The 15945-nt window shown below is 24.6% G+C and overlaps 2 protein-coding genes across 6 annotated transcripts in view; one reads left to right on the top strand and one right to left on the bottom strand.

Annotated features, from left to right (window-relative positions):
- Positions 1–15945, bottom strand: part of LOC122503805 — a 244198-nt gene that overhangs the window by 134579 nt on the left and 93674 nt on the right. For 2 of the 5 annotated variants that reach the window (XM_043614505.1, XM_043614509.1), the window contains exons 4-5: positions 1953–1979; positions 937–1092 (exon numbers count right to left, since the gene is read on the bottom strand). The exons of 1 other annotated variant lie outside the window; for it this stretch is intronic. The gene's annotated coding sequence lies outside the window, so the exon portion shown is untranslated. Of the gene's footprint in view, positions 1–936; positions 1260–1952; positions 1980–15945 lie in introns of all 5 variants that reach the window. 2 more of the 5 variants (XM_043614506.1, XM_043614510.1) reach the window with 2 other exon arrangements.
- LOC122503804 (junctophilin-1-like) overlaps positions 1–15945 on the top strand; it is a 112883-nt gene that overhangs the window by 70486 nt on the left and 26452 nt on the right. The window contains exon 4 of the mRNA XM_043614504.1: positions 12075–12373. Coding sequence (XP_043470439.1) covers positions 12075–12373 — 299 coding nt within the window. The remainder of the gene's footprint in view (positions 1–12074; positions 12374–15945) is intronic.

Below are 15945 nucleotides of genomic sequence, written 5' to 3'. Positions count from 1 at the left end.
TATATGATTTTTAATCCTGAAGAACTCCTTTAATTAATAATGTGCTTATAAACACAGAAGATATTTGCTATTTTAAGAAAAAAACCATAATTTAAGATTGTATCCTTAAGTGTCCGACTACTAGTGCATTTACCCTAAACAGATTTTTGAGCAAAATTATAAACTTTTAAATGAAAACGTCAATAGATTTTTATTTGTTATCGTGAAAATAAGTTATTCACGTTGAATTTATTACAATATATAAAACTGATTTCTTCAAAAACACGAGAGACATTAAATTCTGCGCTACGCGGAGAATCACCCAAATATATTTAAAAATACAGTTTTTAAAGGCTTAATTTCATCTTTGCTTTTTATTGTAGTCACATTGACCCCTTTTTTTAAAAAAAAAATTCCCGGTCAATTCCATGAATTATTTTTCCCGGCCATAAAAAAACTCTGAAAAATTATTTTCAATATTTCAATTCAATAATTATTTTCTAGAAATTTTTACTAAAATTTTCCTCTAATTCAATTATTTTTAATATTTTTTAAGAAAGTTCAATAAAAATTCAATTATTTCAAAAAAATTTCACCTGCAATTAAATATTTCTAAAATCCACTGTTTACAAGACAATTTAATGAAATTTCGAATCATTTGATAATTTTTCAATTAAATATAAACAGAAAAAATTTTTTACCTAAAACAAGACTGTAAATTCCGCTTAGACGCAGTTTATTAAATTTACTATGTAATTTATTAATTTATTTATTTTTTTATATTTCCTTTTGTTTTATTATACCAACCCCACATAACCTTGGAGTGCGGAATCCAAGGTATCTGTAGGCAGATTTCCCAAAATTCCCTAAGCAAAAAAAAAAAAAATAATAATAATACAAACACTTATAATAAATATAAAGATAAATATAATAACAAATATGGAAATTAATTCAAACCTTAAACTCGTTTGTGGCCTGTCCTCCATCTCAAAGTTGTTGCTCTCAATGAATTTGTCTAATGTTTTCACTCTTGTTAATGATACTGGCAAAAACTACACGCACTCACTCGAATTATAAAAAATACAAACACTTCAAAAGGCATACCTATATAAACTAAAAAAGAAGAATTGAATACTTTCCCTACAAACGATCGCGATTTTAAGGAAATTCGAACACTCCCGAAGCTATATTTAAATAATACACCCAGAGAAAAAATTTTATTTCAACCAAATATAATTTATTTTATTTAAATATAAAAGTACATTTTTCTCAAATAAATACTAAATTATTTATTTCCTCAATTGCACAGAATATTTCATTCACATTTCTAAAATATTCCTCTGGAAAATTCCATTTTAAAATGTTCAACCATTCGAATGTTTCATCGGAATAATGTAGGAATATTCCATCAAAATGTTGTGGAAATATTCCATATTGTAATTTTGTAAAAATATATTTTTATTATTATTATTATTGATGATGATGATATACTAATCAATTTCTGCGCCATTTAAATAAATTCATCAATTTATTTTGAACTGAAAAAATTGTATATAAAAAATAATATTCCGATGATAAAAAATGATAATAATCAAAAGGAATAATCCTACATTATATTCCTGATAAACTTTCCCAATGTTCTAATGGAATATTCCAGGAATGTGAATGCAATATTCTGTGCCGTGGTTGTTTTAAAATAAAAATTTTATTCAGCACAAATACCTAAAATTTTTATTTTAAACAAATAAAAAGTTTAGTAGCTTCTAAGTCAAATAAATCTTTTTTTCCGGGGGTTCTTTTAAAATAATCAAAAAAGAAGAAATAATAAGAAATAGTAATTCTCAACATTCGAGGTAAAATATTAATTAACACGCGTGACGATATAAATGAATACAAACGGATCGATTTACGAGACTGATGATTTTAAAGGAGTTTCAGCATAAAGTTTCCTCTATACTGTTTTTACGACTTACGACTAAAGTTTTGCCCTTAGTTCGAACCTGAAAACAAACACAAAACTATTGTCAATAAATTTGTAACAGCACGACATATTTTTTATTTTTACACATATTCTGCTTTTTCTCTTTTCAATAGTAAAATTATGCAACAGAAATTACAAAACTTAATTGATTAGTACACTGAGAAAACTGGAGTGTCAAATTCGGAGGTTCAAAAAGTGTAGGTTTTCTTTGCTTATGAAGAGAGTTAAATAGTCCTTCTAAAATAAATTTTGAATTGATAATGGAAATCTACTTGTATATTCTCTCCCATTATATCTGAGGGTTAAAAGTTGCGCAGAAAATGTGTACGATCTGATGCGCGCGAAATTATTTTTCTGACATTTTATGTATTTAATTTAGGGGTTAGGTTGCCATATTTATTCATTTCGCGCCGGATAAGGAAGGGATTTCTCAAGATGGTTAATTTTTCCCTCTGTTATAAACTCATTTTCCCTCCAAGAGAAATGGCACGAATATCTGTCAATGGTGTATTTGAACATTTAGATTGTTATCCAATAGCTAACTCTCAAATATCAACGATTTGTCCCTCCAGATGTTTAGTCCAATACTCCAGTTTTCTCAGAGTAATTAATTAAAAAATAATTAATTAAATTGACAATGCAAATTTACAAAACTGCAAAATGTTTCAATTTTGAAATGTAAAAGGAAATATTAAAAACTGAATTTATCTGTTTTATTGAAAATTATTTAAATAATTAATTAATTAATATTCATCAATTTATAATTAATTTGTAATTTACAAATTATCAAAAACTAGTTATTTTAAATAATTAAAATAGTAGGGGAAAGGTGTACAAGATGATCCCCTGGGGCAAGATGATCCTTTTGAATTTTGGCGAGCCTATTAGCGCCACTTATTAGGCAAATACGGTAATACGTTGCCAATGACATATCTATGAATCAGTCAAACTGTCATGACAACACGCGTCATTAAAAAAATTCTATTGGAAAAAATAAAAATTTCATATTTTTGATCTAAGGAAAGCTTAACTTTGGGCTTAGATAACTTTTGTTGTAGTAGCTGAAATTCCATGTTTCTTGTACTCACGGCTTCAGTATATCTTCAACTAAGTGTTCTGATTGGTTTTATGGAATAACAGAGCTTGTAGGTTAAGTTACGAACAAATTACAAAATAGTGGCATTTGGGGCAAGATGATCCCTCAATGGGTGTACAAGATGATCCCCCCTGATTCCAATGTATTTCGCCTCACCTCAAAGTGAATTTTCTAGTATTAATAAAAAATTCAATTTTTCCCGCTTCTTATATGTTTTTATTATAAAAACTAACTTATCTAAAATAAAAAATTGACATCTACATCTATTTTATTAATTTTCTCGTTGTAGACAATGCCTCGTAATTATAAAATAGGAAAACGAATCGTGGTGAGTGGTCAAAAGCGTTTATGGTCTAAATAAAGTATATTTAATAGTGATACACTGTTATTCCTTCAATTTAGACTCATTTTCCAATAATTGGGGTAAGATAACCCTACGGATCATCTTGTCCATACCATGGGGATCATCTTGGACACCCCGGTGTCCAAGATGATCCTTTTGTAAGGTTTTAGAAAAATTAAATTTAATAGTAAAATATTAATTAGCTGCAAATATTTCAAATCAGAATAGTTAGATAGATTAATTATCTAGTAGTGCGTACAAAACAAACTCAAAAATGCTGATTTTTCTTTGAATAATAGGTTTTTTCCCTTAGAGGGATCATCTCGTACACCTTTCCTCTATATTAAGCAACAAGAGGATAAAGGCAGCCATTTCTTTACGGTGATTTTTGTGACACGAGTGGAGGTCGAGGGCGCCCCGAGACCGGAACAAGTGTCACAAAAATCATCGTAAACAAATTGGCTGACTTTATTCTTGTGTTACTTACGATATTTTTTATTCCAAAGGCACAAAAGTGGCGATTTCAGATAGCAGACGACAGGGAGTAAAAGTCATTCACTTGTTCGATTTGTATGAAAATGGCGGCCGTTTTCTCCCTTGGGCAAGAAAAATGCATGTGAACAGCTAATTTTCTTGCCCTTGGGAGAACACGGCCGCCATTTTCATACGGTCGAAGAAATGAATGACTTTCCTCCCTGTCGTCTGCCATCAGAAAGCGCCGTTTTTGTGCATGTGGGATAAAAAATATATTATATATATATATATATATGTATATATTGTGTATTCCCAACGGGAAGTTGCCAATGTTAACGATTGGTTCAATAATGGGCCATGCTTGGTACCCAATGGTTTTTTCTTGGCAAAACAATTGGCAACCATCGTTGGACCACCAATGGTTTAAACTTGGGATGATCACGCTACTGCCAATGATCGGTAGCCAAGCATCGGGCCAATATTATTTGCCAAGGAATTGCCAAGGAGACAAAATCGATTTTCAAAAGCTTGATTTTTTATTGGCAGCCAACAAAAAACCAAGGTTTTGAAAATTGATTTTTTTTAATTATTAATTAAAATTTATTTTTAAAAAATATATTTTTCAAAAAATTATTTTAAAAAAAAATATATTTTTTAAAAATATATATTTTTTTAAATTAATAGAACATATTAATTTAATTTGTCACCTCTGGTAAAACAAAGATGAAAGACTGATAAATTCCCTCACTTTATATTTTACAGTGGAGGGATGACTGTGAATGTCTTTGCGAGAGAGGAGCAGGTACTTATATAGAGCCAGTGAGAAAGGTCACAAGCGAGAACAAATCACTAGCATGCACTCTGGCGGCGCTTGTCGGAAGTGGCGCAACGTTGGTTGCCAAGCGCTGCGTCGATAATGTCAGGATATGCATGCGCGCCAGAAAACAGTTCCGACAAGCGCCGCCAGAGTGCATGCTAGTGATTTCTTCTCGCTTGTGACCTGTTTCACTGGCTCTATATAAGTACCTGCTCCTCTCTCGCAAAGACATTCACAGTTATCCCTCCACTGTAAAATATAAAGTGAGGGAATTTATCAGTCTTTCATCTTTGTTTTACCAGAGGTGACAAATTAAATTAATATGTTCTATTAATTTAAAAAAATATATTTTTTTTTTAAATAATTTTTTGAAAAATATATTTTTTAAAAATAAATTTTAATTAATAATTAAGAAAAATCAATTTTCAAAACCTTTGTTTTTTGTTGGCTGCCAATAAAAAATCAAGCTTTTGAAAATCGATTTTGTTTCCTTGGCAATTTCTTGGCAACTAATATTGGCCCGATGCTTGGCTACCGATCATTGGCAGTAGCGTGATCATCCCAAGTTTAAACCATTGGTGGTCCAATGATGGTTGCCATTAATGTTCCAATAATGGAACGGAGTTCGCCAAGCATGGCCCATTATTGAACCAATCGTTTACTTCCCATTGGGTTATGTATATTATATATTATGTAAATTACAATTTATATTTAAAAATATAACTAAATTATACAATTCCAAAGAGAAAAGGGACAGAAAACAAGAAGTTGTAGTCTACCTCAAAGTTTTCGTATTTTTTCGATAAAAATGAAATTTATATAATAATTAAAAAGTGTTTCAGAGAAAGCATTAAAAAACTTTCTTAAAAAAAGAAGAATTTTGTCATTTTTATTATAAAAACCATTATAACAATTTCAAAATGAGATTGTTATTTATTGTATACATATATATAGAAAAGAATAGTAAGTTTATTTTATATATGTATAAGCCATTGTATAACAATACACTTACAAATTTAAATGTAATTTCTTTATGTACAATGTCCTTCGGAAATGAATTAGGCTAATTTTTCTCAACAACAAGTCTATACAAACTAAAAGAGGTTCAAATTATGTGCATGTTAAATGAATCAAGCGGTCTCTCTTAAAGGCTGGTCAACTTTGTCGCGTGACCGTAATTTTAACACGATAACAATAAATAAAAGAAACTTTATTTCAATGCATTAGATCACATTAAGCTAAACAAGCATGGTCAATGAAGTTGTTAATTTATTTCAAATTCATTGACCACTTACAGAATTATTTATTTTCAAAATAAATTTCACTCCATAAATTTATTCCTTAATCATTTTTACTACAGAAAAACTGAAAATCAATTCTTTATATTCATTACTATTGTATTGTAAATAATTATATAATTTATAATTATAAATAATTCTTTAAATCTAATAATTTATATAATTGTAATGAATTATAATTTATAAATATACCCAATTAATTATAATTAATTATAATTATTTTTAATAAACTAATTAAAAAATAACGCGAGTTTAAATTTTTTAAATTTTTCTAATAAAGAAACGATTTTGGTTTTCATTCATGATTTAGGTGATTCGTATATTATAAAAATTAATGGTAAGCGGAAATTAGTCATGTAAATTTCTAAGAGACGACTTGCAAAATTTCATTTTCCCTCGGTATAAAATCGTGAGAATAAGCACGTGATGAATCACAGTCGGAGAAATGAGCCTAAAGTACTAAAACTCCAAGTATATATATGTATAAAGTTTGTAGGAAACATCGACTTCCTCCGAAAAAAGACAAAAAAAACGAAAAAAAGATTTTTTTTTGCATAATTTTCATCCATATAAATCTTCATTAACTAATTAAATCTATAATGTTATCAGTTATTAATTGATTTATTTCTACTATTTAGTTAACTCTACTAATTATTTTTATTTCTAATATTAACTTTATATTTATCTCTAGTACTTTAAAATATTAAAAAATTATCATCAGTTATTACTTGAATGGAATTATTTCCTTAGGTATTGAAAAAAATGTTGTAAATAAAATCTAACTGTAAGTGAAAAGCAATTGTAATACTTTTTTAAAATTTTCGTTCAAAATGACCGAAATTAGTAGAAATTTTATTTTTACTATTTTCTAATGAAAAATGAATAGAAACAAACGAAATTTTTTCTAAATTTTAGTAGAATTTCATTATTTTATTTAGTATAGTTAAACAATTTTTTTGTAAAGTTTCAATTAAAAAATACTAAAATTAGTCGAAAAATATTTTAATTTCTTTAAACAATTTTCAATAGAATTTAATTTTTTAATTCAATAGTTGAAAACTATTTTACGAAAGTTTCAATGAAGAATGATTACAATTAGTAGAAATTTTCACAAATTCTTATTGTGAGGGGAATTCAATAAATTTATTTCATAGTTGAAAACTGTTTTCCAAAAGTTTGTACAGAAAATGAATAAAATTATTCTTATTTCATAGTTGAAAACTTCTTTCCAAAAATTTTCAATTACTCAATATAGTATAATTAAAATTTTCCCATCAATAGTTATATTTAAAATAAATATTTAATCATTATTATTTTTCTATAGGAAGTAGTTAAATAAATATTTTTACAGTTCCTCTAACTACTTCAAAATTATTTCCATCATTTAAATTCAATTATTATTTTCTAGAATTTTTAATTAAAATTCTTCTCTAAATCAATTATATTTCATAAGTTTTGAAAAAGTTCTTTGACAATTTTCAAATCCATATTTGTTTTTTTTTAATTTGAAACCTCTTCAAAATTGAATTATTTCTAAAAATTCACTAATGCTTTTATTAATCAATTATTGTATTAAAAATAATTGACATTGTGCGATGAGTTTTATTATTTATGAAAGTATTTGAATTCCTAAAAAAATTGTATTATTTATGAAAATAATTGAATTATTGAGAAGAAATTTATAAAAAATTTGTAAATAATTAAATTCTTGTGAAATTTTCATTTTTTATGAAAATAATTAAATGTTTGCGTAGAATTTCATTAAATTTTTTTTTTAAATAATTAAATTCTATTGGAAAAATTTATTAGAATAGTAGATATTGAAAATCATCGAATTGAGAAAAATTGTTGATAATAGGTACCTAATTGAAATTTTGACAAGAATTTTATTCAAAATTTTTGAAAATAATTTACTTTTAGAGAAGAATTTTATTATTTATAAAGACAATTCAAATTATGATATTTTTTTTAAATTCTTGAACATAATTGAATTTCTGCGAAGAATTTTATTCTTTTGAAAATAATTGAATTTCTGCAATTATTTGTAACTTCTCAAAAATTCAATTTTTTTTAGTGTTTTAAACTAAAATTCTTCTATAAATTCCTTGTTTTTAATAATTAATTAAATATAAATATATATTAAAAAATTTAACTAATTTCAGAAAGAATTTTAATTATTAAAATGTAATTTTAAAGTTCTCTAAAATCTCTAATTAAATTCATTCAAAATTGATGTTTTATAAAATTAACTATTAACTATAATAATTTGAATGTTCTTTTATTCTTTCATTCATTCACTTTTTCTGTCTCTCACACTCTGAAGTTGTCTTTTGTTTATACTTTAGTTTTTTGTTATCTTTAGATAGATTATATATTATATTATTATGTTATAATTATTTTTATTTCATAATTAATTCAAAATTGTAATGACAAATAGAAATCATCAGAATTTTTTTCACTTCTTTTTATTAAAAGACTAACATTTTCTTAAATATTATGTTTTGTCAAATTAAAATTATGCAGATTTTTGTTCTTTACTTCTAAACAAAATTAGAAAATTGTTAAACAACTGTGATTAAGAAATAGCAAATTTATTTATTTTGCATTATTTTTATTTATGAATCAATTTTTTTAACAAAATTATTATTTTGTTTTAGAAAAAAAGGAAAAATATTTTCAAAATTCTTATTTTTAATCTTATATTTGAAACAAGATTTTCTACAGGAATTAAGACATTAAAAAATTTTTAATTCAACCTTTTTGAAATTTATAAAAAATTGTTATAAAACATGAAGATATCGGTTGCTCCGAGTCGAACACTCGGAGTGATCGATTTCTTCATGTTTTCTAATAATTAAAGATGACTGAGAGATAAAATCAAAATTATTTTCATCATTTTAATTCAATTATTATTTTCTAGAATTTCAAATTATTTTTTATGAAAATAGTAATTGAATTCCTTAAAAAATGTTATTATTTTTCAAAATAATTGAATTCCTGTGAAAATTTTATTATTTATGAAAATAATTAAATGTTTGCCTACAATTTTTTAAAATTATTTTTAAATAATTGAATTCTTTTTGGGAAGTTTTATTAAAATATTAGATATTGAAAATCATTGAAATTAGAAAAATTTTTGAAAATAATTGAAATTAGGACAAGAATTTTTTTGAAATTTATGAAGATAATTGAAATTTGGAGAAGAATTTTGTTATTTATAAAGATAATTGAGATTTTTACGAGAATTTTTTTCAAATTTTGAACATATGTAGTTGAATTTTATTTTTTTTGAAAATAATTGAATTTTTGCAATTATTTGTAATTTCTCCAAAATTTAATTTTTTAAGTGTTTGCAACAAAAATTTAAACCTTTTTGAAGTTCATGTATTTATTAAAATTATAATTACGCAACTGTTTTAAAATTCAATTAATTTTGAAATATTTAAGTAAAATTATTAATTAAATAATTTATAAATAATAATTTTATAATAGTTTTTCCAAAATTAAATTATTTAAAAAGAAATTATTGTCAAAAATGGAAAAAATTGAAGGTTTTGTATTAGTATTGGTGGTAATTTCATAGTTTATGTGAGTTTATTTATGAAATATTGTAGACTAATTTAGATTTAGAAAAAAGTGCTTAAGAAATGAATTCTAATATAAATATTGCAATTTAACAATTTTACCTAGATATCAACATTTAAAATTTTCATTCATAAAAAATTATGAATTTAAACAGTTAATAGAATTTTTTCTTCCTTAATATTTCTAGTGAAATTATAATAGAATAGAATAATTAATTTTGGCTCTCCTTTATATTTAGCAACACAGGCACAAAGTGTATTATTAGCGAAACTAAATTTATAAACCGGACCTAAAGGAAGTTATAATTATAAACTGTTTAGATTGTCATTATATTAAAATAATGATCCTCAAAACTACAAACATATATATATATATATGGGCAATTCCACGTGAGATTTCAGTCGACCTCTTAAAATCGGCCAAAAATATTTTTTTTCTATTCTGTATTAAAAAAAAACAGATACGTATTTTTTTATTATTTTTTTGGAGGCCAGATTTTTGAGTTATGAATTTTCAAAATTTTCGTTTTTTAAATGAAGATATATTTTTAATGTCAGATAACTCAAAAAATATTGCTTCTTTTCATTTTTTGACAAGAGAAAAAAAGTTTTGTTTTTCTCTCTACTTTTGAATAATCATAACAAAAATTTTTTTTTTTCATTTTTTATTTAAAAAATAAAAAAATTTTATAAACAAATTAATTTTTTTTAACTTTGGGTATGATAAATTTTTAATTTTCTTTTTTTAAAACATACCTGGAAATGATAAGAAGGTTTTGCAAAAAGTTTCAGAGTGGGCCTGACAAGTTTGATGGGTCCAAAAAAATAATTAAGCTGTCCGTGCAGGTCGCACGCACGCGGCACAATGGGATTTTTTTACAATTTATTATTAAAAATTGTTTAGAGCCTCCAAATTCAATAATAATCAAAATCTGATAAAATTTGTAGGCTCTAAACAATTTTTAATAATAAATTGTAAAAAATTCCCATTGTGCCGCGTGCGTGCGACCTGCACGGACAGCTTAATTATTTTTTTGGACCCATCAAACTTGTCAGGCCCACTCTGAAACTTTTTGCAAAACCTTCTTATCATTTCCAGGTATGTTTTAAAAAAAGAAAATTAAAAATTTATCATACCCAAACTTAAAAAAAATTAATTTGTTTATAAAATTTTTTTATTTTTTTAATAAAAAATGAAAAAAAAAATTTTTTGTTATGATTATTCAAAAGTAGAGAGAAAAACAAAACTTTTTTTTTCTTGTCAAAAAATGAAAAGAAGCAATATTTTTTGAGTTATCTGACATTAAAAATATATCTTCATTTAAAAAACGAAAATTTTGAAAATTCATAACTCAAAAATTTGGCCTCCAAAAAAATAATAAAAAAATACGTATCTGTTTTTTTTCAATACAGAATAGAAAAAAAATATTTTTGGCCGATTTTAAGTGGTCGACTGAAATCTCACGTGGAATTGCCCATATATAGTTTTTTGAAATGAACTGTCAGTATAAATAAATGTTCTGCAAATAAGTTTGTAATTTTCCTGTTATTATAAAGTGACACAAATTCGTTCTGTGGTTTCACCGATTCGGAATTTGCAAATTCCTTGAAATATCACACCCACACGCTCTCATCGGTGTATTCCACCCTTGAAAATCAAGACACTTTCGTTATATACCTTAGGAACACACAACTCTGAGTCATTTGGAAAAGATTTTGAAATTGGATTACAACTGTCTTGGCAACAACAATGCACATATAATGTTTTACTGATTCGAGATAATGACTCTATTGACGTTATACAAAGTTTTTGTCATTAAAAGAGACAAAAATTGGGATTATGATTGTGTGTGTTTGTAGTATTTTTATTTTTAAATATATGGGGAAAAATTTCTCTAATGTACCAAAATCAACCGTAAAAGATATCAAATCAAGATTTGCTAATCGATTTTTAAATCAATTAAAAAAGTCATTCGAAAACTTTTTGAAAATAAAATATTTTTAGTTCTTTTTAATAAAGGACCCTTTTTTAGTCTTGAAATAAAGTTTAAGATGTGCACTTTTAATAGATAAAAATAAAAAATAAATGAAAAAATAATCTCACTTTTCTAGACATTAATTATTTGATTAATAAAAATTAATAAAAAAATTAATTTATAAAGAAATAAAATGACGATAACTTTGAAATAACCATTTTGAAGCTTTTTAAATGCTGAATGTAACAAGTTCAATATGAAATATTTTTGATTAATTTTTCCTAATTTATTAATAAATTCTCATTTATTTAATAATAAATATCCCAGAAAACAAAAACATCTCATTTTTTCTTTTCTTTTTATTCATTAATTAAAAATTAATTTTGTTTTCCCAGGCAAAAAATGGTGTTCATTTAATTTATGAATAATTCCAGTAAAAATAAAGAAAGAAATATTAAAAAGAACTAATTTCGGTAATAAAGTCGATACAGTTAATATAGAGTAGAAATAAATTATTGTTCATTAGGTACGTATCAAGGTCAGTGGGTGAAAGGGACACGTCATGGATATGGGGTAAGGGCGAGTGCACCCTTTGGTTTGGCAAGTCATTACAAGCCAACGAAGCAAATTAGGGCATCCTTAACTTCCTTAAGGAGTGCAGAAGGAGGACCACCGGCAGCAGCGCCAACGCCAGATCCAATGGACAAAAGAGACAAAAGGGTTGATGATAGTAGGGGTGGATTTGTCCTGAAGGCCAGAAGCGATGATCCACCGGCAAGGCGGAAGAGCTTAACAGAGAAATCCCTCAAGAAAGGCATCCTCTCGGTAAAGTAATTTTCTTTTCATTTATATTACTCTCTCACAATGCCATCCATATCTTTTCTTTTCTATTTCTTTCTTATTTTTTCTTTTTTTTGACCTATAAAACTCCAAAGCTTCATCATTTTCAAAGGAATATAAATTTTATAGTTTATACAGTCACTTTACACAATCATCTACTTTATGCCGTATACACATAACAATAGATCTGAATCTTTTAATTTTTCTACAATGAAAAGTTTGGGACTTAGTCCTAAACTATATATGACTGTATTTGAGGGTTCCGATCAATGTTCATTAATGTTTTAAGACAAAATTCTCCCCTCCTAAATTTAAAAAAACATTCGAAATTTCAATTTCTCTTTAGAATTTAATTTCGACTTAAATATAATTATAGTTAAAGAAAACTTATTCAAGTTAAATTAATTAAAAAAATATTTTTAAATTAAAATTAATTTTATAAAGTTAACAGTTAAATTATTTATTTTGTATTTGCATACGAAGATTTTTAGCTCAGAAATATTATAACCGGTTCTTTGATCGGGACCCTCATTTGTTTTAAAAATAAATCTTGGCTACTATTTAAGAATATAAACTTCTTCATTTAATTCAACAATTAAAATTTTTATAGTTTTAGGGCCAGTTTCACCAACTCCGATTAAAAATTAATCAATCTTTAAAGTCAGTTTAACCGTCCATGATTGGTCGGTTAAGGACATACAAAATGATACTGACTGCAATAATTTTTGTTCGAAAATTGTCTCCTATCTTTTTTGTTTTTTTTTTGTCTCTTTCCTTTCTATTGTGGTCCCTTCATTGTTTCTGAAATTTCTCCCTTTAATTGTTTTCACAATATAAATTTTATTACCTTATTTCAAGAATTGCTCAAATCTTTGTTTATAAAAAACTTATTAGTTCCAAATTTTGATTTCCTGCTGGAAGCCTACACTGATTAGACTTTATCTCTTCTTTAAAGGCAGAATGCACAAACAATTGAGTCTTTATGAAATTATCATGAATTCACATGCAGTTTATAGCGTTTGATGTACAATTTAAATAAATCCGAAGTAAATGAAACATTTATTTATTTATAAAAATTCAGTAACAGTAACCCATTTAAGGTTGACACAAAAAATTAATTCTGTCTTTTCTTAATTTTTCCCTGATTTCCCTGGAATTTTGATTTTTGTTCTGACCCTAAAAGATTTCCTGATCTCTAAAAATTTCCTGATTTCCTGAACTCTAAAAATGATTAGATACTAAAAAAAATGTTCTAATACATTTATTTGAGAATATTTTTAATTGTGAAATTATTCAAAAACATCAATAGTTTTATTTCAGATAATTATTTAATCATTAATATTCTTCCTTACAAATTAAGATTTTTAAAAATTTCGAATTTAAACCTTTTTAAATTCAATTGAAATTGTATTAAAAATAATTGAACTTCTACGATGAGTTTTATTTATAAAAATAATAAATGAGTTATTGCAAAAAATTTTTTAATAATTAATTTCTTTCTGATTTATGCAAATTTTACTTTAAATAATTAAACTTTTGTGAAATTTTTATTATTTATGAAAATAATAGAATGCTTGCGAAGAATTTTATAAAATTTTTTTTTAAATTAAAATCTTTTGGGAAATTTTATTAAAATAGTAGATATTGAAAATCATAAAATGAAATTTTAACAAGAATTTTATTAAAATTTTTGAAAATAATTGAATTTCTGGAAAGAATTTTATTATTTTTGAAAATAATTGAATTCTTGTAATGAATATTGTTATTTAAGAAAATAATTGAATTTATATAATAAATATAATAGAATATATATATATATATATTTTATTTATATTTATCAAAATAATTGAATTTCTTTTGAAGAATTGCGTTAAAAGTTTTGAAATAATATCAAATATTTATTAAAAGATTCAACTAATTTCAACTGAATTGAAATTAAAATTTAAAAAAAATTAGTTCTACAGAATTATTAAATACGAAAAATTCAGATTTTCCAAAGATTTAAATTTGAAACGTTTTCAAAATTCAATTATCTTATTTACGCGTTTTCAACTAAAATTCATTTCTAAAACAATTATTTTTAATAATAAAATATAGAATAGAAAATTCAACTAATTTCAAAATAATTTCAATTAAAATTTTTCAAAAAACTGAGTTTTTGAAATTTTCTACATAAGTTCATTCGAAACTAAATTTTTCTAAAATGGCAATTTGAAACCTTTTAAGTTTCAATTATTTATAAAAAATGTAATAATTTTTTGAAAGTTCTGTAACAATTAAATTACTTAAAATAAATTACTTAAAATAAATTATTGTCCATAATAAATTATTGTCCATTATTTTCCAGACAAATTCTATTTTTCCTAACTTTTTCCTGAATTCCCTGATTCCCCTGATCTGTGGGAACCCTGGTCATTAATTTTAAGTTGAACAAAAATTTAAAATATCCTCTTTTTTAATCTATCTTCTACAATTATTGTAAAGAAAATAAATACCTATCAAATTTTTTATTTCAATGATTAACGGATTTTAGTGGAGGGTATATCTGTATTTTTAATTTTATCAAGAACATAATTTAAATATTCAATAAAATAATTTTTAAAGTAATTTTTTTCAAGGAATTCAATGGTCATAAAAGAAAATCGGTCAGAAAATAATTTGAATCCTTTAAAATTTTAATGTTTCTTAAAAATTGACAGATTTTGAAATCCATCCGTAATTTTGTAGAAAATATATGTTTTTGAATGCATAAAAAATTGCCAAATGAAAAAATTGATTTTTACAATTTTTAAAGCATGTTTTTAAAAATAAAACTCTGTTTTTAGGCTAATAATGCAAAAAATACTAGTATTATTCAATTATTTTATTTGAAATTTCTTTTTTTTCTAACTAATTTCAGATCATAATTTTATCATAATTTTTGTGTATTTATTATTTTTAATACCTACATAAAAATTCTGATTTAAAATTAATTTGAAAAATAAACAAACGAATTTTCAAATAAAAAAATTGAATAATAATGGCATTTTTTACCAATTTCAGCCAAAAATTGTAAAAATCAATTTTTTCATTTGGCAATTTTTTTTGTTTATTCAAAAACATAATATTTTCTACAAAATTACAGATGGATTTTAAAATCTACCAATTTTTAAAAAAAGTAAAAATTCAAAAAGTGTCAAAATAATTTCAGACCGATTTTGTTTTATGGCCATTGAATTCCTCTGGAAATATTACCACAATATAATTAAAAATAATGGTGTACTCTCCCCTTCAAGAAGTATTTTGGAAAAAAATATCTTTTATTGTCACAGGACTGGAAAAGAATCTAAATAATAGCAAACCGTAAAAAAAGTACTGAATAGTAGCTTTTAGTAGATGAGTGCAAAATCTGCTAACTGTAAAAATGAATTAAATGAGGAATATTCTTAAAATAGAGGCCAAGATGTATCCTTAAATTTAGAATATAAAATTTTTTCGCACTTTACAATTTGTAGTGGAAAATAAAATGATAAATTCGAAATAAATCGATTTTGAAGAAATATATCGAATATGGTGCT

Source organism: Leptopilina heterotoma, unplaced genomic scaffold, assembly GCF_015476425.1.
Source record: "Leptopilina heterotoma isolate Lh14 unplaced genomic scaffold, ASM1547642v1 Lhet_27, whole genome shotgun sequence".
NCBI lineage: Eukaryota > Metazoa > Arthropoda > Insecta > Hymenoptera > Figitidae > Leptopilina > Leptopilina heterotoma.
Note: the sequence above shows the minus strand (reverse complement) of the source record. Positions and strands in the feature narration are given on the sequence as shown.